General features: G+C 34.1%; 1 protein-coding gene across 3 annotated transcripts in view; it reads left to right on the top strand.

The window, feature by feature from the left end:
* LOC136037181 (uncharacterized) overlaps nt 1–21,853 on the top strand; it is a 53,336-nt gene extending 31,483 nt beyond the window's left edge. For all 3 annotated transcript variants that reach the window (XM_065719744.1, XM_065719754.1, XM_065719737.1), the window contains 2 exons: nt 4,953–5,990; nt 20,872–21,853. In XM_065719744.1, the coding sequence (XP_065575816.1) occupies nt 4,953–5,990; nt 20,872–21,478 (1,645 nt within the window). In that variant the 3' untranslated portion in view covers nt 21,479–21,853. The remainder of the gene's footprint in view (nt 1–4,952; nt 5,991–20,871) is intronic.
* Nucleotides 21,854–22,881: the final 1,028 nt, after the last annotated feature.

Genomic DNA, 22,881 nt, shown 5'->3' with positions numbered 1-22,881 from the left:
TAAAAAGGAGTTTAATAAAAATCAACAATTCCTTCGAGATGTATTTGGTAGAGAAGTGGTAAAAAGAACGGAAAATTGATATCTCAAATTTATTTATAAAAAGAAAAAATACGAGAACTTGAAAATATTCCAGCGTATATGTTCAAAGAGGAGGAACAAGATAATAGCTCAAGTATCCAACGGACAATAGAAAATTTTTTTTCAGTTAATATTTCAATGAATGTGAATTTAGCTGATTTTTAAACACTTTTGACGCCGTTTTTAAATAAAAAAAAAAAAATAGAATGAATGATAGAGATTGTTATAGAGTTCAATTTATAATACGTGTAATGTTTTATTCTCATAAGGATAATGAAGAACTAGAGCCTACCCATTATCATAGCTACTCCTGGATTTTTAATAAAAATAGTGACATTTAACAAAGCCATTTAAATAGTAATCACAGGAATATATAGACATTAGTCATAGAGAATACAACCCAGTCCAGGATTACAATTTGAAAGAGTCGATGGAATTGATTATCGAATGACAAGAATACCAAATTATGCGGGAGGTGCTTATAAAGAATTGTCTGAATTTGTAAAAAATAAAAAAGCTTGCATTAATAAAAAATTATGATAATAACTACTTTCTTCAGTCAATACTCGCTTATCTTTATCCAGTTAAAAATCATGTAGACAGACTATCAAACTATCAAACCATGAAAATGAATTCAACTTTAAAGGGATTTCTAATTTTCATTGGATATTCAAGATATTTATAAATTTCAAAACAAATATAACATTAAAATTTGATTATTTGAAATAAATAAAAATAAAGTGATTAGAGCTCAAATTCTTAAAACTAAGATTAATGGACAAACTGCTACATATGTGATTAATTTACTATAATTTATTAATTATTATGTTTTGATTAAAGATTTTAAGTAGATTATTTGCACCTGAAATAACTAAAAATATGCATAAGATTCGTGTGTGTACATTCTATAAAGGCCACTTTAATGAACAAGGAAAGTTTGAAAAACATAATAAAAAAATAAAATTGTGAAGATCCTGACATCAGTATGCCAAAACCAGGATCTAAAATCGAATTTAAAAATATTGCTAATGAAATCAAAGTACCTTATTGCATAATAGCTGGTTTTGAATCATATAATGAAGAATTTAATGAAAAGAAAGCTAAAAAGACAAAGTAGCAGAGCAAAAGCCATTTGCTTATGGATTCCAAGTATTACAAATACTTTGGTGAAAACGCTAGCGGGCATTTTGAAATTAGTATAACAGACTTGTGCACAGAAATAGCTAATGAGTTTGAAAATAGAAACAGAGATAATGGTTATACACAAGAACAAGTAGGAAAAAATGGAATAATAAAGATTTGTGAAAAGGAAATAGCAAATAATTATTTTCATTTACATCACGAACATATGACTGGTATTACACGAGGATTTACTCATCAGAATGTGATAAAAACTTTAGAAATCCTAAACATACCTCCATTCTAATGCATAATCTCAAAAAATATGACTCTCATTAATTTCTTAGAGAATTAGTACCTGATAACGGTATTTTTGATTTATCAGAGTGTTTTATATCGTTTTATAAAACAAAAAGTGTTAATGAAACCCAATAAAGAAAAATGTTTCATAGAGTCACTCCATTTTATGGATTCATCGTTAGATAGGTTTTCTGAAAATTTAGCTAAATTTCAATGTAAAGTAAATTCAAATTGTTTAAGAAATAGTTTCAAGTATAGCCTACTTCTGATGTATTTTAAAATACTGAAAAACTCAAAGAAATAATAAAGAAAGGGATTTATTTCTACGAATATGTTAATAGCTATGAAAAAAAATGATTCAAAATTATCTTCAATAGACAAGTTTTATTCTATAATAACAAGTAAAAATATCTCTGAAGAAGAATATAAACGAACGAAATCTATTTGGAAATTTTTTTGAATGTAAAACACTATTAGATTACATAAAATTATTCCTAAAAAGTGATGTTTTAATTTTATTAGACGTCGTTGAAAATTTTTGAAATGAATGTTTAAATAATTATAAACTAGTTCCACTGCACTTCTTCTTAGCACCAGGACTAACATGGGAAGGAAGCTTCTCTGAAGCACTCTAAAGCTGAAATTCCTTTATTTTCTGACGAAAATATGTATACAAGGAATAAAAGTGTAAAGGTGAAAAGTTCAGTGTATGAAAATATATACTAAAGCAAATAATAAATATATGAAAAACCTTAATAAAACACAACCTTCAAATTTTACAATGTATTTAGATCTTAATAATTTATGTGGCTGGGCAATACTACAAAATGTACCTGAGAAAGACTTTACATTTATTAATATACCGAGCATCCAAAGGAAAACACCTCTGACTATGACCAATAGTTAAGATATTACGTTCAATCCGAAATGAATAAGGATAATGTAGGGCCAATTTATGAAGTTGATTTAGAATATCCAAGTGAGTTACTGAATTTACATAAAGATTTAACACTAGCTCCTGAACATTTTCAATATAAATTAAGTACAACTTTACATAATAAAAAAAAAAATTATGGTGTGCATTGTAAGAATTTAGAATGTTATTTAATGCATGGCTTAGTATTGAAAAAAGTACATAGAATACTAGCATTTACGGAGTCATCCTATTTTAAAGATTAAATAAAAAAAACAAGTTTTTTTTAAATGAAAGTAAGGAGCAACATTAAAACTTAAAACGAACAGAAATTACTCCGCATATGAAAGGGGCTTTTCCTCCTCAACGCCCCGCTCTTTACGCTAAAGTTTGACTCTTTCTCTTTTCTACTTACTACTTTTTAAAACAGTAAGAAACTGTAAGAAACTTACTTTCATTTAAAAAAAACTTGTTTTTTTTATTTAATTTCTGGACGTTTTTGAATTAATGCATGTTTTGATCTTGGCTCTCCGCACATAAATAATTAAAACGAAATTGCATATTAATTAATTGCAATTAATCGGAATATTTTGACAAAAAAAGAGTGAGAGAGGAGGCCTAGTTCCCCTCCAAATTTTTATTACTTAAAAATGCAACTAGAACTTTTAATTTTTTACAAACGTTTTCATTGGTAAAAATTATACGTAACTTACGAATTAACTTACGTAACGAAATTCTATATTCGTATGTTTTTATTGCGTATATGAGGGGGTTCAACCCTCGTCAACACATCGCTCTTTACACTAAAGCTTAAATGTCCCAATTCCTTAAGAATGACCTCTGAATCACAAAGGCCGTAGAATAAATAGTTGAAATTACTAAAAATACTGTAGCGTAAAGAATGAGATATTACGAGGAGGTAAACTCCTCATATGCGTAATAATTTTTGTTCGTATTAAGTTTTAATGCTGCTCCTTACTTTCAGTAGAAAAAACTTTTCATATTTATTTTTTCATTGTTTTTTCAAATAATGCAACAAAATGCTTCATTGAAATTCTCATCCCCCATGAGAAGTTCCTCCATGGAAATATCCTCCCACGTAACCCCCCTCTCAACTCTCCCCCGTGAACCAAAAATCCCCCTGAAATCGTCTGTACACTTCCCAGTAATCATTGCTACATGTAAACACAGGTCAAAGTTTGAAACTTGCAGCCCCTCCCACGGGGACTGCGGGTGAGTAAGTCATCCTTAAAGACATTTTTCTTAGGTTGTTCGACTATGGTGAATAAAATGGCTATCTCAGAATTTTGATCCGGTGACTTCTGGGGAAAATGAGCGTGGGAGGGGGCCTAGGTGCCCTCCAATTTTTTCGGTCACTTAAAAAGGGCACTAGAATAATGAGCCCTCTCGTGACATTCTAGGACCACTCAGTCGATACGACCCCTGGGGAAAAAGAAAAAAATAATAAATAAATAAAAAACAACAAAAAAAAACAACAAATAAACACTCATCCGTGATCTGTCTTCTGGCAAAAAATGCGAAATTCCACATTTTTGTAGATAGGCGCTTGAAACTTCTACAAGAATATTTTCTGATACGCTGAATCTGATGGTGTGATTTTCGTTAAGATTGTAGGACTTTTAGGGGGTGTTTTCCCCTATTTTCTAAAATGAGGCAACTTTTCTCAGGCTCTTAAATTTTGATGGGTATAAGTTATCTTGATGAAACTTATATATTTAAAATCAGCATTAAAATGCGATTCTTTTGATGTAACTATTGGTATCAAAATTCCATTTTTTAGAGTTTCGGTTACTATTGAGCCAGGTCGCTCCTTACTACAATTCGTTACCACGAACTGTTTGAATATGTCAATCCTAATACTAAATTACGAAAAAAGGAAACAAATAATTTCGAGAAAGATTTCTTTAAATTAATGGATAATGCTTGTTTTGGGGAAAAAATGGAAAATGTTACAAAAAGAGCTAGTATTGAAACAATCACTAGTGATAAACAAAGAAAAAAATGAAAATAAAACATAACTTTAGATCAGAAATGATTTTTAAGTAATCTTTTAAACGGAAGTTACCGTTTAGTGTTACCGTTCTCCACTAATGCCCCATCTTCTTGTGTCATATTCCTCTTACAGATAGAAGAACCACTGTCCTACGCTCCCATGTTTTCTTGTTTTAAAAAGTATGCCGTAAACCTTGATTCTGATTAGTCAGTCAAGAAATTTAGTCTTGAAACTTGTAACAATGTTCAACTCGAGGAACTAATAACGGCAAACATAATTGGCGTTGTAATCGTGCGCAATTTTGATTCTATCGACAGATATGACTATGACGTGGCCCAGGCATTATAGCAGTAATTTCTTGGTGAAACAATAGTAGTTACTTGTCTAAAATCTACTATACCGTTTCCCCTAGAAATATACTCCTGTCTCTCCCGATATGACAGCACCCCTGGTTAGGATCCCTTATTATATGGTCATAAACTGTAATTCGTATTTATTTTCCATTTAAATGCTTTCTTTTCCTTTTAGGTTCTATGGCATATACATAAAAGGGTCTCTCTACATAAAAGAAAATCTTTCAGTACACAGAGAGTTGAACCATGAATATAAACTGAAAGCACAACGAATGAACAAAGACATAGCTGGAATTTTCTTGACTTCATCACAAAAAGTCATAGTTGAAAGTAACGTACCCTTCTTACAAATTATCGGTCCGCCTGGAACGGGAAAAACTTTTTGTTTATTGCAAAAGATGGTCGAAGTATTTGTTCAGCTACACCAAAAACAGGAGACGAAAGAATTAATAATTGTTTTCCATCGCAGTGAATCTACTCTGCGCTTTATCAGGAAGATGTTCTGGCAAGCTGTCGAGAAACAACTTGAAAACAGACGTTTACAAAATGAGGAGGGTTGTAAAATGTATATGCTTGGGATAGTAAAATTTATAGTTACAGATTTTGTTATGCGATACATTGACACAAACGATATATTCTGTCCTGATGAATCGTTTCGTGACCCAGAAAGAACATTTAAGGTTTTTTGTGATGATATTTTATTTGAGATTCCTAAGCTCTCAAAGGTCGGGAAAGGAGCTACCAAACGGGTTCCATATCTACATAAAGAAAGTGATCTAGTTAAAGTAATAGATCGGTCAAATTTTTGTTGGAGCACATCATATGCAAAAACACATATTCTTGCTAAATTTTCTGATTCCGATTTTCAGCAAATTGAGGCACCTAAACGGTTTCAGTATGCACAACTTACCGATAGTCTGAGATACACTGCTAGTATACATTCTCTAATGAATGTACTAGTAAATTTAATCCAGCTGGCTAATGTGGGTCATTCAGGACTACCAGAATTGAATTTAAAGAACTTTCGACCCGGAACCCGAGTCATTGGACAAACTCCTCAGCTCATTCCCGTAAAACATTACACTGAAATGAAAGAGAAGATGTGGAAATTGCGTCAAAGTTTGATCAAAGAGGAAAATCTTCAGGAAAATGAAATAACTGTTGTTGAATGTAAAGTGCCATTCATTTCATCATTCCATGCAAAAGACCCCATGTGAGTAAATTTTAGCTATTTATCTCCTATATAGGGGTGCAGTTTGGGTTTTGAGTTTGAGATGTGACATTAAAGATGCCGACAAAATTATCCAATGTGCCGACAATTGCAGACACATAAGCTAAGTTAAACAAAACGCACAAGCCAAGAAATAAATTAATAAGCTAACTTTGGGGGGCCTTACTCCACGTCCCTGCTTCTATATCAAGGTTAGAAGACAGGCTGATCCGCAGTATATTAAGATTTCACTATATCTTAGGGCCCCTTCTATATACATATTGTATATCTTTTCATATAAACTTAGCTACTATCAAACAGTTCGTGGGAACGAACTGTAGTAAGGAGTGACCCGGCTCAATAGTAACCGAAACTCTAAAAAACGGAATTTTGATACCAATAGTTACATCAAAAGAATCAAATTTTATTGCTGATTTTAAATATATATGTTTCATCAAGTTAGTTTTACCCATCAAAAGTTACGAGCCTGGAAAATTTCCCTTATTTTAGAAAATAGGGGGAAACACCCCTTAAAAGTCATAGAATCTTAACGAAAATCATATCATCAAATTCAGCTTATCAGAGAACCCTTGTGTTAAAGTTTCAAGCTCTTATCTCCAAAAATGTGGAATTTTGTATTTTTTTTGCCAGAAGCCAGATCACGGATGTGTGATCGTATCGACCCAGTGGTCGTAGAATTTTGCAAGATGGATCATTCTAACGGAAATTAAAAGTTCTAGTGCCCTTTTAAGTGATCAAAACAAATGGAGGGCACCCAGGACCCTCCTACGCACATTTCCCCTAAAGTCGTCGGATCAAAATTTTGTGATAGCCATTCTCTTCAGCCTATTCGAAAACCTAATAACTATGTCTTTGGGGACGACTTAATCCTTTACAGTCCCCGGGGGAGGGGCTGTAAGTTACAATCTTTGACCATTGTTTACATATAGTAATGATTATTATGAAGTGTACAGACGTTTTCAGGGGAACTTTTTCACGTTGGGGTGGGAGTGGGTCGGGGGATTTTCTAGGATTATCTAAAAAAGAGAAACTAAATAAAAAAAATTCAACTGGGAGTAATGAGTAGCATTAAAACTTAAACGAACATAAAATATTACGTTTATAAGGGGGTTTGTCTCCTCCACAATACCTTGTTCTTTACCCTAAAGTATTTTTAGTAATTTCAACTATTTATTCTACTGCCTTTGTGATTCAGTGGTCATTCCTAAAGATTCGGGATAAAATTCAAGCTTTAGTGTAAAGAACGAGGTATTGATGAGGGGGCAAACCCCCTCATATACGTAATAAAAATACAAAAATACAGAAATTCGTTACGTAAGGTAATTCTTAAGGTGTGTGTGTCTATTACTAACAAAATCGTTCGTACAAAAATTTCAAATAATGTAGTTGGATTTTTAAGTAGCCAAAAAGTGGAGGGCAACTAGGCCTCCTCCCCCACGCCTCTTTTTTATCAAAATCATCCGAACAAAACTATGAGAAAGCCATTTAGCAATAAAGAAAATAATATGCAAATTTCCTTTCAGTCATTCCTGTGCGGTGAGCCCAAATTAAAACATACATTAATTCAACAACCTTCAGAAATTAAATAAACAAAGCAATTTTTTTTAACTGCAAGTAAGAAGCGACATTAACACTTAAAACGAACAGAAATTGCTCCGTATATGAAAGGGGCTGCTTCCTCATCAACGCCCCACTCTTTACGCTGAAGTTTTTCTTTATTGTTTTAAAAACTAGAGTTGTGACAGAGTCAAATTTTATAGTAAAGAGCGAGGCGTTGTGGAGGTGACAACCCCTTTCATATACAGAGTAATTTCTGTTTGTTTTAAGTTTTAATGTCGCTCCTTACTTGCAGTTAAAAAAACTTGTTTTTTTATTTAATTTAACTGAAAAACGATTGGCTTATTCTAGAAAATCATCGGTGCTACGTATTTATATTTCTCATAAATAGGAAAGATATTCTAAACACTCCAGGTTCATGTGAGAGTTTAAGGTAGGTGCTTAGAGTATCAGCGTTTAATAAAATAATTTCATTTTTTTGCTTTGAAAGTAGTGAAAAATGCTCGCTTTTAAAACTTAACAAACAAAATAGAATAAGAGTTTCAAATGAAAGTAAACAGTAGCTTTAAAACCCAAAACTTGCACAAACTCCCTTGTATTTCTTGGGGGCTGATGGGGGCAGTTTATATCTACTGCTACTTACGGTAAAGCTTAATTAGTAATTCAATGGAAATGGAAGAATTTCATAGTCCAAAAAATTTAGTCGGCTGGTAATTGCCGGTGGGTGTTTTACTGATTGCATTTCCATTCACTTAAACTAGAAGTACTGTAAGTCAAAGCAAAAGTAAATAAATAAACCCCTCCGTTCTCGAGGAACGACAAGGATGATATTTGGCAATTTGTCATCATTCATCCCCAGAACGTGTCCTAGCCATACTAACCTTTCTCTTGTTATAACCCCAGAAAGTGGGAATGAATTGCATATTCCGTACAGGTTACTTTTTGAGATACAGTCAGTCAGTCCGGTGCCCAAAACAATCCGTAGGCAATTCCTCTTGAAAACATATAGTAAATCCTCCTCCGTCTTTCGGAGTGCCCACGCTTCAGAACCGTAATTGATCACTTTCATCCCTGTAGCTTCCAATATTCTAATCTTGGTTTGCAGACTTACCTTCATATTTTTCCAAGCCTTTTCAACTGAGAAAAAACACGGTGAGCCTTGCCAATTCTACTCATAACATTTCCACCACCCACCGTTTTTTACTAATGATGCCTCCTAGATAAGTGAAGCTCTCCATATTATCGATGTTCTCATTATCCATCATCACCTTTTCTTCTTCACTTATTCCCAATCTATACGACTTATTCCTCTTAGCGTTAATTTTCAAACGTAGGTCAATTCTTGCACCATGAACTCTCTGAACCTTCATAAATTCGTTCATTTTGGTAGCATTTTCATCTAGTATGCTCAAATCATCAGCATAATTTAATCTTAGGAGAGTTTTACTTCCCCAATGTATTTCTTGTTCTCCCATATCCTTTGCCGTGCTCTTTAGAACAAAGACTATCAAAATTATCCATATAAATGGAGATGAAGCGCAACCCTCCTTGACTCCTAACTTAATACGAAACCAGCTACTAACCTCATTTCTTATCTTAACTGCATCAATTAGAATTCTCGTTCATAAGCTATTGATAAAAAAAAGGCAAAATTTTGCGGAAGAGTAGGGGTTTGAGGGGATCACAGCTCTTTTCACGTAGGGCAGTAAATGCCCGTTTTGAAAAGACATGTCATTCTTCACTTTTATTTGCAGAACTTGTGTTTTTTCAAAATACTTCCAGAACTGCAGATGGCCTTTCGGCATACGGTTTAACTTTTGCATATTAATGCCACAAAAACGTTCAACCTCTCGAAAGAGTTGATGTGCTGTAATGCAATACTTCATAACCATTAGTAATACTATATGTACGCTCTCTACAATACCGTGTCGTTTTGTATGGAATGTGCAGATTTTTAGGGACAACTGCAGTATCATGCAATGGTATAACCTCTTAATCTGTTGGAATACGATTTGGGTGATCGATATTCCTAAGCTGATTGGCTGTCTCCAAATTTTCGCACAAAAATATTTTGGCACTATTCTGACCAAAATTTCTGTTTTGCAGCGCAATATCTTTTTCCACTTAAAAAGAGCAATGGAGTCTCTAACTAAATGAAGGTATTTATTTATATTATATGTTATATATTTTATATGATATAAATTATAAATATTTATATTATAAAAATATTTTATTATTATATATTACATTTATATTATAAATTAATACAATAAAATATATTATTATTGGAGTTCGTATCGACCCTAATATTTCCTGGTGACTAGGGGTTTCTGATCCTAGACCATTTGATCTTCTGGTAACCTGGTCGAACTTTTGACTTATAGAATTTTGATTCGATTTGTTTAAAGGAATTGTCATTTCTATTTGAATGATACATCTTCTGATACTCTACCGCCACTGTATAATCCTCTTTAAAAAAGAAAAAAAAAAAGAAAACGAACAAACGTGCATCCGTTCCCAAAATTAGGTGAAACTTCTGCACTGTCACCTACGCAAGAGTTTCTTTCGGTCCGGAAAGAGGACTGTAAGACAACAAATATTGAGGGGGGACAATGATAAAAAGCAAGTACTACCTTATAATTTAAGGGAGAAGTTCCCAGAAATTCATTGAAAGCTAAGATTTTAGTAGGCAAGAACCTCAAAGCCCCCTCCTGCGTTTTCCCCTAGGTCTGCTATAGAGTTCGTCGATTTACTTTTTATGTTGCAGCAATTTTCATCAATGTCACGACTTTTTCTCTCCTTTTTCTTAAATTACAACATTTCTCAGGGCAGTCATTCTTGTGGGTAATTTTAATGATTAGTTTTAAATATTTGCAACCATCAGAAAGAGGAGATTCTACTGAAGTATTGAAAATTACTAAAATTTGGTTTTGAGTTCCAGTTGTAATTAACGCATGTGACTTTTTACTCAATGTTCGTTTCCACAACTTGCCTGATAGGAAACATATAAAGTTTACAAAGTTTGAGCTTACTTTTTCGAAGGAATTTGCTTGAAAAAAGATGTCTTGGGTAATCCAAAATTCAATTGCTTAGAATCTCTTATAATTTCATACAACTTATAGATTCTTTACCCTGGTGAGAAGTCCATAGTTTTTTTTTATTCTCCTCCATGTAATTAATTATAAACTTTCTTGTGGGTCTAATTGATGTACCAAATAGTTTTTTTGTGAGAAGGATGCAATAAATGCTTCTAACTTTCCTTACTTAAAATATTGTTTGTTTATTAGAATGAGGAGTTCTTTCAATTTTAAATTTGCTTGGTTTTGACTTAGTTTGACTCCGTATTAATTAAATTAGATTAAAATAGAATAACATCCTAAGGCTAGTCAAGTTTCACAAATCAGACTGATTCAATTTCTCTTATTTTGATGACTGGATACATGTAGAGTCTTTTTGTTTACCTCTGCTCCCTCTCCTAATTTAGAATTTGAGGTCCAATTGATGTCTGACACTCCTTGGAAATTCAAAGCGTCTTTCGATTTCCTCAGCTACGCCTTCGTTTCCAGAGAATACCCTTAGAAAAATCTGTATATCATGGCGTAGGAAACGATCACTAAGAATTCCTTGCTGACAAGACGACCAAGACCAAACATGACCACCTTTTCTGCTATTAAACCAACCGTGACGAGTAATGTAGCATGAAAATAAAGCATAAAATTAAACGCTAAAGCAAACAGAATTAAGTTAGTATAGGGGGAGAGATGCCCCCTCCTCAATCCCTCCCCTTGTGGTCAAAAAAACATTGAACGATGCTCATTCGAAAACTCAAAATTGATCCGTGGATTGAGAGTTCTAGGGCCTTTTTCAAAAGTCAAAAGTGATTGAGGAGCAGCCAGCCCCCGTCCAATAACCCTTTTTTGATATCCTATTTTAACACCTTAAGACATCAGGTTCCAGATATCTATTTCAGAGCCCTTAGAATAGGGGTCGCCAATTATCCAAACTTTCGATTCTTTACAGATAGATTAATTTTAAAAAAGAGATAAATAATAATTTAAAGAGTTCCACTAACCCAAAAATGACCAGAAATAAAGGCAAATAATCTTCCAAGCGTAAAATTACGAAAATCACTATCATTAAAGAATTCAAACTAAAAAAGAACGGAAATTACAATAAATAGCCGATTCAAACTCAAAACGAGTAAAAATTAACATGAGTAGGGCTGATAACGCCCATGCCTTCTCAAGACCAGAACATAAATTTCGCTTTACCGAAAACAAAATACGTTTTAAATCACTTTTTTAACTTTCATACTTCATAAAGATATTTTGGTATTTTGATACTTCATAAAGAAGTATCAAAACTTTTAAGGAATAAATAGCAGTACTTGTCAATTAAACTGACAATCCACGGTCATTTGCTTGTGTTTTTTTTTCGGTAAAGCGCAAATTATGTTGAGTAAAACGCAAATTATGGCAACCATAAATACAATGCCCAAATAAAATGCCCTATATGGGAGGTTGACATGCCCGATATCCCTAAAGACATAGTTGTTGGACCGTTCTGCTATGCTGAACAAAAAGCTGTCTCAAAATGTTGACTGGATGCGTTTGGAAAATGAATGGTCTTGAGAGAAGGGCTGCACGGGCTCCAGAACTTTTAATTTTGAATTGAAATAGCTCCTTTAAAATTTTCAATGATATTTCTAGCTATTATAGAGTGATGCTGCCTGTGATATTGCTTATATGCCCTTTTAAAAGCCTGTATGCATACAGTTTTTTCGTTTAAGTGAAATTCCTCATAAACTTTGCCTGAAAAGTTCACCTTAATACTCTTAGCGTCACTTTTTACAGTAACTGTAGTGGTAGTTCAAAAGTATGCATATAGTGCCTTCTGGCTAGTTACAATTCCCCCTAACTTACCCTTAAAGCTCTAACTTAATAATATAAGTTGTTCTTCAGATATTGCTTTGTCACTTTTTTGAAAGTCCACATGCTCATAGTTTTTTTTGATTTAGTTCAACATCCGCCTAAATATTCCTTAAAAGCTTCACCTTAATGCACTTAGATTGCGCAGTACCAATAGTTGTAGTGTTATTCACAATACTACGTTCAAATACAATACAAATATAATACAAAGAATTATACAATAATAGTAATAGTATTCGATTCATAATGATATTGTTAATTTTGAAGGAGTGTTTGAGTCGCTTTGTATTGAATTACTAATTAATCAAAAAACCATTCTATTTCCAGAGGTTTATCACCCCTAATGGACCCTTTAGTTCTTTCCTTGATATTCTTCCGGGTGCATTGGAAAAAGTTCATAGTCTGAATTTTGATATTGTATTTATGGGTGATTTTAATGTTAACTTATCGGATAAAAAATCATCAACGGCGATTCGTTTTTTATCTGCTATAACTTCTTTTGGTTTATTGCCTTCTATTTTGATCCCAACGCGTATCAGTGAGTCGTCCACCACTTTAATTGATGACATATTTTCCCCTCTTTCTTCTCGAAATAGTGTTGTAATTATTTCGGATATATCAGACCATTCTCCCGTATGCTCTAAGTTTGATGTGTTGAATACCCGTTCTTCTAAATCATTTCTTCAAAGGCAGCATTTTCTCACAAAGGAAGAGCAGGTATTGAACCTTGAGTCGAAACTATCAGAAGTATTATGGGAATTTGTGGATGATTTTAATATGCCTATACATGACACATTTGAAAATTTTTATGGGGTGGTGAAGGACACTTTCGTTGAGGTATGTCTACGTGACCATAAGAAAAATGATTCCATGAGGTCAACCCCATTGTGTCCGTGGATGACTCCTGGATTAGTAAAGTGTGCTAAGCGAAAAGCTTATCTTTGGAAAGTTTACAAGAATCATCAAACAGTTCGTTGTAACGAACTATAGTAAGGAGTGACCCGGCTCAATAGTAACCGAAACTCTAAAAAATGGAATTTTGATACCAATAGTTACATCAAAAGAATCGCATTTTAATGCTGATTTTACATATATAAGTTTCATCAAGATCAGTTATACCCATCAAAAGTTACGAGCCTGAGAAAATTTGCCTCATTTCAGAAAATAGGGGGAAAACACCCCATAAAAGTCATACAATCACACCATCAGATTCAGCGCATCAGAGAACCTTATTGTAGAAGTTTCAAGATCCTATCTATAAAAATGTGTAATTTCGCATTTTTTGCCAGAAGACAGATCACGGATGCGTGTTTATTTGTTTTTTTTTTTTTTTTTTTTTTTTTTTTTTTTTTTTTTTTTTTTCCCCAGGGGTGATCGTATCAAGTGAGTGGTCCTAGAATGTTGCGAGAGGGCTCATTTTAAGGAATATTAAAGTTCTATTGCCCTTTTTAAGTGATAAAAAAATTGGAGGGCACCTATGCCCCCTCCCACGCTCAGTTTTTCCAAAAGTCACCGGATCAAAATTCTGAGAATGCCATTTTATTCACCATAGTCGAAAAACCTAATAACTATGTCTTTAGGGACGACTTACTCCCCCGAGGTCCCTGTGGGAGGGGCTGCAAGTTACAAACTTTGACCTGTGTTTACATATAGGAATGGTTACTGGGAAGTGTACAGACGTTTTCAGGGGGATTTTTTTGGTTTACAGGGGAGAGTTGAGAGGGGGGTTACGTGGGAGGATATTTCCATGGAGAAAATTGTCATGGGGGGAAGAGAATTTCAATGAAGGGGGCGCAGGATTTTCTAGCATTATTTGAAAACACAATGAAAAAATAAATACGAAAATTGTTTCTACTGAAAGTAAGGAGCAGCATTAAAACTTAAAACGAACAAAAATTATTACGCATATGAGGGGTTTACCTCCTCGTAATACCTCACTCTTTACTCTAAAGTATTTTTAGTAATTTCAACTATTTATTCTACGACCTTTGTGATTCAGAGCTCATTCTTAAGGAATTGGGAGAAATTTTAAGCTTTAGGATAAAGAGCGAGGTATCGACGAGGGTTGAACCTCCTCATACACGCAATAAAAACATACGAATATAGAAGTTCGTTACGTAAATTAATTCGTAAGTTACGTATATTTTTTACCAATGAAAACGTTTGTAAAAATTTAAAAGTTTTAGTTGCTTTTTTAAGTAATCTTACTGTTTGAAAATAGAGTTAAGAGAAAGAGTCAAACTTTAGCTTGAAGAGCGGGGCGTTGAGGAGGAAAAGCCCCTTTCATATACGGACTAATTTTGTTCGTTTTAAGCTTTAATGTTGCTCCTTACTTTCATTTAAAAAAAAAACTTGCTTTTTTTATTTAACCCTACACCTGAGTGACGTTTCAAAGAGTATCGAAATATTTTGAAGTCAGCAACACATAGGGTTAAAACAGATTATTATAGTAGACAACTTTTTGAGTGCGGGAAAGATATAAAACAGACATGGGCGATTATAAATTCTGTTGTTAACCCTGGTCATTCGCATCCCTCATTACCAACGAAGCTCAAGCTAGACGGAAGGGATATTGATAAAGAAGAAAAAGTAAAGCAGAAATTCGCATCGTATTTTGCTTCAATTGGTCGTTTGACCGCTAATTCTGTATCTGAATCAAGATCTAATAGTGAGTTTACTAGATATTTGGGTCCTTCTTGACACAAATCTTTTGTGCTTGAACAAGTAACTGAAACAGAGGTTTCTCGGATAGTTTCTAATTTTAAGGGATCGCCTTCTTCGGGACCTGATTTAGTACCTACTCGAGTAGTCAAATCTATTATCCCAGCGATAGTGACTCCGTTAATAAAATTAGCTAATAGGTCGTTCGAACATGTAGTTTTCCCTCAGGCACTGAATTCCGCGCGTATAATCGTCATCTACAAAGGTGGTAGCAAGAGCGATCCTTCAAATTACCGGTCAATTTCCCTTCTTTCTACATTTTCAAAGATTTTTGAAAAACCACTCCATTCTCGTTTGGTATGTTTCTTTGCAGCGAAGAAATTTTTTCATGAGCACCAGTTTGGGTTTCGTCCAAATCATTCTACTCAACAGGCTTGTATTGGCCTTCTCAATTTTATGGACTTGAAGAAAACGCCAGCAGCAATTTTTCTGGATGTGAGAAAAGCTTTCGACAGTTTGTCTCATGATGTTCTTTTTACAAAATTTTCGCATTTTGGTGTTCGGGGAAAAGCATTAGAATGGTTGCAACCAGGGTCTGATATTAAGGCCGAAGTAGACTTTGGAATTCTACAAGGGTCTTTCCTTGGTCCTTTGCTTTACGTTGTATATGCCAATGACTTACATTGCGCTATAAGAGATGTTCCAAGGCCCGTTTGTTGCAATATATGTCACCCAGATGAATTGCAGTATCCTAATTTAATATATATTGAATAATAGTACTTTCTTTTTTTTCTTTTTTTGAGGTGTAATAATAGTATCATATATTTTCCAGTTCAATTGAGTGTAAGTAATTAAAAAAAAAGGTTTGATATAATTATTTGCATTTTTCTGTTTTTCTTTTTTGTAATTTTTTTTCCTCTCCTTGTTTATTTCCCTTGTTTTGTATTATGAATCTGGATAAATATAGACCTTAATTTTCATTGATTTAATAGCAGTAGTAGAAGCAGTAGTAGTAGCAGTAGAATTGATTGTAGTAGCCTAAGCTTTAGTGGCAGTAGTAGTAATAGAAGTAGTAATAATAGTAGTAGTAGTATGAGTTGAAGCAGTAGCATTTAGGATGCAAATATTTTCGTTTGGTTAGTTCAACATCCCTAACAACAAGCTCTATTAGTTTCAACTTCACAAACCAGACTATTCCTAAGATATTATTGTTAAAGCTTTTTGACAACCTGCACACAGACGGCGTTTTCTGATCCAGTTAGCCTTCTCCCATCAAAATACCTTGAACATTTCACCTTTATACCCTTGGGCATAGTTATAATAGTAGTCACAGTTGCAATATTGATATAGCGGTAGTACAACTAGCAGCAATAGTACAAACATATTGCCTTTTGGTCAGTGGAACATCCCTTTCATCAAGCCCTACAAGTTTCAACTTAATATAATTAGCTGTTCCTATGACATTGCTGATATGTCCTTTTGATAACCTGCATGTTCTTATACTTCTTCAAGTTTTCATCTCAATGCTCTTAGCCTTACAAGTTGTAATAGAAGCACCAGTAGCAGTATTAAATGTAGCAATAACAGTAGCAATAGCTGTACTGTGCACATACTGCCTTTTGTTGAGATTATCATCCCCTTGAAGCAGTCTCTGAAACTTCCAACTTAATGCCCAAATCAATTCTTGAGATTCGCTATTTTGACAATTTGCATGCACATAGCGTCTTTTGATTTACTTCGAATTTCCGCCCAGCACTGTAAATTGAGTAGTCTGGTAGTATCAGTGGTGGTAGTTATAGTAATATTGGTAACATGAATATATTGCCTTTTCGATCATCCCCCTTGTCATATCCTGAATTTTCAATAATATACTCAGTTATTACACCATTTTGGCAATCCTTATACATATAATGTGTTTTGATTTATTTCAACACTCCCCTCCACATTATCTCAAAAGGCTCAGCTGAATGCCCTTCGTCTTCTTGGAAAGTAAAGTTCGAACATGCATACCTTTCTCAATAATATATAAATAATGAATAAATTGCTTAACTTACAGCCATTGCCCTGAGGACTGTGAGGAGGTTGACATCCACAAAGACATAATTACTGGACCCTTCAACAAGGCTAAAAAAATAGATCTCTTAAACTTTAGATCAGTTATGTTTTGGAGAATGATAGACTCCATTCATTTTTTACTCTTAGAAAGGGCACTAAAAGCTCCGACTTCCAATCAAATGAGCTCCATCCGATCCAAAGCTTTTGCTACCACCCTTTCCATGAAAACATTATATGATCCTCGGCATAACTTGCAACTCTTGCCCATAGGCTCTGGGGGATTTTGTCAACTACGAAGACATTGTCAATGATTTTTGGGCTAATGGTAACGAAATGGCTATCTCACAATTTTAATTGAATACGTTTCGGAAAAAGAGGATGTCGGGGAGGGGAGGGCAGCTAATTGCTGTCCATCATTTTTAACTCTTAAAAGGGAACTAGATCTATACATTTCCAATCAAATGAGCCTCTTGTAAAGTTCATACGACCACCCCTTCCACAAAAAACCTTATATGCCCCTGGAAAATAACTTACAACCCTTACCCCTTGGCTCTGGGGGTTCTGTCAATCCCAAATGGCTTGTTTTATGATCTTTGGACTATTTTTGAACAATTCCCTATCTCAAAATTTCTGTCGGATGTATTCGTGGAAAATACGACGTGGGGAGGCTACCTCTCGATCATTTGAAATTTCGATTGGAAGTCTTTTGGGTAATGATGGCCTTGGGGGGGGGGGAGTCTTGATGCCATCCATTCCCTTCTGACTCATAAAAAGGGCCCTGGAGCATCTGATTTCGAATCAAATGAACCCATTCCAGAGTTTGAACGACCTCATACGACCACAACGCATCACGCTTTACGCTAAATTTTAATCTTTCTCACAACTCTACTTTTTAAAACAATGAAAACTTTAGCGTACGAGACGCTGAGGAGGGGACAACCCCTTTCATTTAAGGACTAATTTCTGTTTGTTTTAAGTTTTAGTTCCACTCCTTACTTTTACTTTAAAAATTGTTTTTATTTGATTTCTGAACGTTTTTCAACTAATGTAGGTTCGAACTTGGCTCACCGCACGTGGGAAATTAAAACAAAATTTGCATATTAATTTCGGCAGAATTATTCCACATATAAAAGGTTGCACCCTCTTCAATACCTTTTCTTTACGCTAAAGTTTTTAGCACTTTCAAAAAAGCTTCCTATTCTAATTAAAACGGCCCCCTGTTTCAGTAGACGCTCTTAAAAATTTGGAACAAAAAGTCAAACATCAGCGTAAAGAGTAAGGTATTGAGGAGGGGGCAACCGCTAATGTATGAAATTATTTCTGTTCGTTTTTAAAATAGTGCTGATGAATCTGGCACACCCTTTTTCATCCAACTTAAAGTACCCTCCCCCGAAAAATCTATCAAGACAGTTCCATCCTCGCTGAGAATCCCCCCTCCCTGTAGAATTGCTTGCGGACGATTCAGCCTGAAAAATTTTCCTTAGCATTTTTTCATTTTAATAAGACTTTAATCTCTAATCATTTTCTCGATCACTCCAGAAATGCCCCTTCCGTGGAAATTATTTCCGGGAAATCAAAACACGTGGAAAAAACCCTTTGGATAATCCCCCCGGAACATCACAACACGAGAAATTTTGCAAAGAGAATGTAAGGCAATTAAAAATAATTTCTTATAGTAATTGCGTTAAACCCCCCTAGTGTAACATTTCACCTGGAATATTCACCCCCTAGAAATTTCCCTCTCCAAAGAAGATTCTCCCTATAGAAATCCATCCCAAGTACCCCCCCCCAAAAAAAAATGTATGTATGCTTCCCAATAACAAATACTATGCGTGAACAATGTCCAAATTTCATAACTTAGAGGCCTCTCCTCACGGACTGTAGGGGGGGGGGGTCGTTTTACATCTAAAGACATAATTATTCTGTCTTTTAACTATACTGAACAAAATGGCTATCTCTAAATTTTGACAAGATGATTTTGGGAAAAATGGGAGGGGGGGCCAGTTGCCCTCCAATATTTTTTGTCTCTTAAAAGGAGCACTAGAAATTTTAGTTTCCGTTCTAATACGACCTCTCCCGATCTTCTAGGGTCATTATTTTGAAAAAAAAAGCTCCTGGAAAAAAAAAATATGCGTCCGTAATCTGTGTTCTGGCGAAAATATTAAAGTTCTACATTTTTGCAGATAGGAGCTTGAAATTTCTACAGAAGGGTCCTCTGGTACAGTGAATCTAATGGTGTGATTTGCATTATGTGACGGTGTGATGGAATTCACACCTGATACTGTGAATTCCTTTAGTTTTATGGGTATTTCGCCCTATTTCAAAAATCAGACAGAGATTCTCAGGCTCCTAACTTTTGATGGGTAACACTAAACTTGATGAATTTTATATATTTGGAATCAGCATACTAAGCTGATTCTTTTGATATATCTATTGATACTAAAGATTTTTTAGAGTTTCGATTAGTATTGAGCCTATTCGCTCCTTACTTAACAGTTTCCTACCACGAAATGTTTGATAACATTTGTTCATTTTAAGTTTGACTTGGTTATTCATTTTAATATGTATGCTTGTGGCGCTCAATTATTCATTCATTATAATATCTGTTATTTATCCTTCCGACTACCTTCATTCTAAAATTAGATTGATTAAGGTTGGATTTGTTCATTCATATTTATTCATTTTTATTTTTTCGTTTTAAGTTTGACTTTTTATCAGTTTCTACTTTTTTAGGTTTTGAAATCAGTCTTCACTCTTCTATGAGTATAATTTCTTAGATAGCATTTTAAATGAATTTTTAGAATTAACATAAGAGATTGGGTTAAGTTAGTTACTTGAAAGTTATTTGAAAGTTAGTTATTTGAAGGAAACACAGAATAGACTTGATTTTAAACAGAAACAGTGTATTCTCTTATCAGCCTTTTCGAGTATTTCGTGTTCTGTATTTCGTATGAAGAAAAAATCTTATTCGGACATACGATTTTAAAAGTTTAGAGAGCATCCCTGCAGCTTTTAATCTTAGCAAAAACAAAATTGCCCTTACTTCAGAATTAGCTTGCCGTTGCAGTCGACCTAAGGTTGACTCAACACTTTGAATCTAGCCTGAATCCAGTTATATCCCCTTCTGTCCAATCTTGTAAAAGTAATTCTAAATAACAGTGTTACCTTAATTATCCAAATAAAAAAAAACTCCAAAAATTTCTAGGTACTTGTCGGTACACACCCAAAAAGTGAAGTTAGGTTAATCCTAATAAAAAATAACAAAACATGATGATAAAATAATACTTTAGAAATAAAAATATGGAAACCTAACCCAACCCAACGAAACCTATCCTAATCCCCGACTTCAACCCTAATGTCAAATATATGGCCCAAGTTATACAACCCCAATGCATTATGTCTAAGTCCAATGCATTGTATCATCCACCACTTGTTTTTGTAGCAATGAAACCGGTTTTCTGAGATGTAACCTAAGCGCAATTCTTGAGTGTGTTTCCAATAATCGACAAGTACCAATTTCCATTCTCGGCACAAATTATAAACGTCTCAAATTGAACATTCTTGAATCTTTTGAGAAGGACTTCCACATAGTTCCTTTTACCCTAAAGCTTTTTTTCTGATACGGTTGGGATTACCAGCACGTTATTTTTTTTTTTTTCTAGGACTCAAAATGATGACTCTTCAGGCCTAGAACTCGTCACTGTTCATTATCTAAGTTCTGAATTTGAATCCTTCAATGAATCTCACATCATTGGACTTGAAGTTCCAGTTACGAATAAATATTCTGAATGTGAAGCGGTTAGGCGAGCCGAATTGAAAAGACATATAACAAACTTAAATACCGGAGGAACACGTCACGTAAATTTTCCTTTAAGAGGGATTGAAAGCAATTACGTTATTGTGTGCGTGTCTGAAGACTGCAAGACCTGCAATGAGAATTTTCAGGATTCAGCCTGTTCAAATAGGAGCACTGAGAATTATCGGATTTTTGATCTTATTGAAGCAATAAGTAGAGCCATTTCAGGTGTTACAGTTTTTTATTATCATTCTGATTATTTACTCTGTAAAATTGCAAAGCTTATGAAAAAAGCATCTCCATCTATCTGCTCGAACACTACTTACAAAAAAACAGTGACTTTTGATGACATTTTTATACCGGGGCCTAATGTGTGGAACTCTGTTCCAGAGAGCATTCGGCCGGCATTCGGCCGGCTGAGCCGGCCAGAGAGCATTCGGCCGGCTGAGTCGGCCGAATGTATTGTATTGTAACGTAATGTATTGTTTGTTTGTTGTTTTTTTTTTTCGTTTGCAGTGAATTATTAGTTAGAAAATGATTTTTATGTACCCGCCCAGTCGTAAGTGCTTTTTTGTATCTTTCTTGGGGCAGATACTTGCATATTAGTTAAATGTATTTGATTTATAGATAAAGTGAACTGAACTAGAAGCTATTTAAGGTGAAAATGTTCATTCTTTAATACAAAATGTACGAAAACTGCGGTTTATTTTGGTGTGACTGGGCTTATAATTTGAAAGATGCTTTTGGCATACAATGGCTCATGTTTGAGCTTAGTTAGTATTTTAGTATTTACTAATAAAGGTTTATAGCTGGCTTGTGGTTACTAATAAAATGAAATTGAAGTTGTAGCTCTATAGTATCTGTCAGTTACTTATTACGACAATATCCGTCCCAATGGTGTGAAGTGTCTTTCTTTTTTCGTTCTTTTTTTTTAACATTGAAAGTAGGCATTTAAAATGGCCTTTTACTATTTGAGAAAGGCACAAAAATTTCAAAGTTTTATTTGAATAAACCAATGCTATATTTTCTATGATGATTGGTGCCAAGGCTTTCCCTAGAGAATTACTTTCCTAAAAGTATCTACTTAGAAGGGAGTGGGGTATCAAATCACTAAAAAACAGAAATTTGAGATACCATTTGTCCAAATTCCAAAGGGGCAGCTGTGATTCTAACCAATTTCGACTTCAAGGAGATGATTTCTAAACTTCCTCCCTCTCTTGATGTAAGTACACCTATTGCTAAAAAAAGCCTATCTTCGGTAACTTGTGGACCAGGTATATTTCAAACGCATATGTTTAAAATATATAAGATTTTATATTGTTAAATCACTCTAAAAATCTCGGGTTGTAGCCTTGAGAAATAACATACCTTTATGTCTCAAGTGGTATCTTATTGCTGAAAAGCGTATCTCGAGTAACTTGTGGAACATGGCCATTTCAAACGCATACGCTTGAAGTATATCTTATTTTATTACTATTTTAAGATTTAAAAAATAATTAAAAGAAAACTTTTTCCATAAAATTAGTTTCAAGGAAGAGCAAAGAACTCCACTAAACCAAAAATAAGCAAAATAGAATGAAATAATCACAACAATTTATATGTTTTCACTTTTATGAGGTTAATAAATCAAAAATTATTGATATTTTAAAGAAGAAATGACCATGTGTATATTAAACTGACAATGCAAATTCACTTGTATTTTTTTTCAGTAAAGTGCAAATTATGTTTTGGTCTTGAGAAGGCATAGAGGCTGCGAGCCCTAATTGTGTTAATTTCTCCTCGTTTTGAGTATGATTCGATTGTTTTTCGTCATTCCTGTTCATTTTGGGTATCATTTATTTATTAATGCTGATATGTGGTAGTTTTACGCTTGGTA

This window comes from Artemia franciscana, chromosome 2 (assembly GCF_032884065.1).
Source record: "Artemia franciscana chromosome 2, ASM3288406v1, whole genome shotgun sequence".
In the NCBI taxonomy this organism is placed as follows: Eukaryota; Metazoa; Arthropoda; class Branchiopoda; order Anostraca; family Artemiidae; genus Artemia; species Artemia franciscana.
Note: the sequence above shows the minus strand (reverse complement) of the source record. Positions and strands in the feature narration are given on the sequence as shown.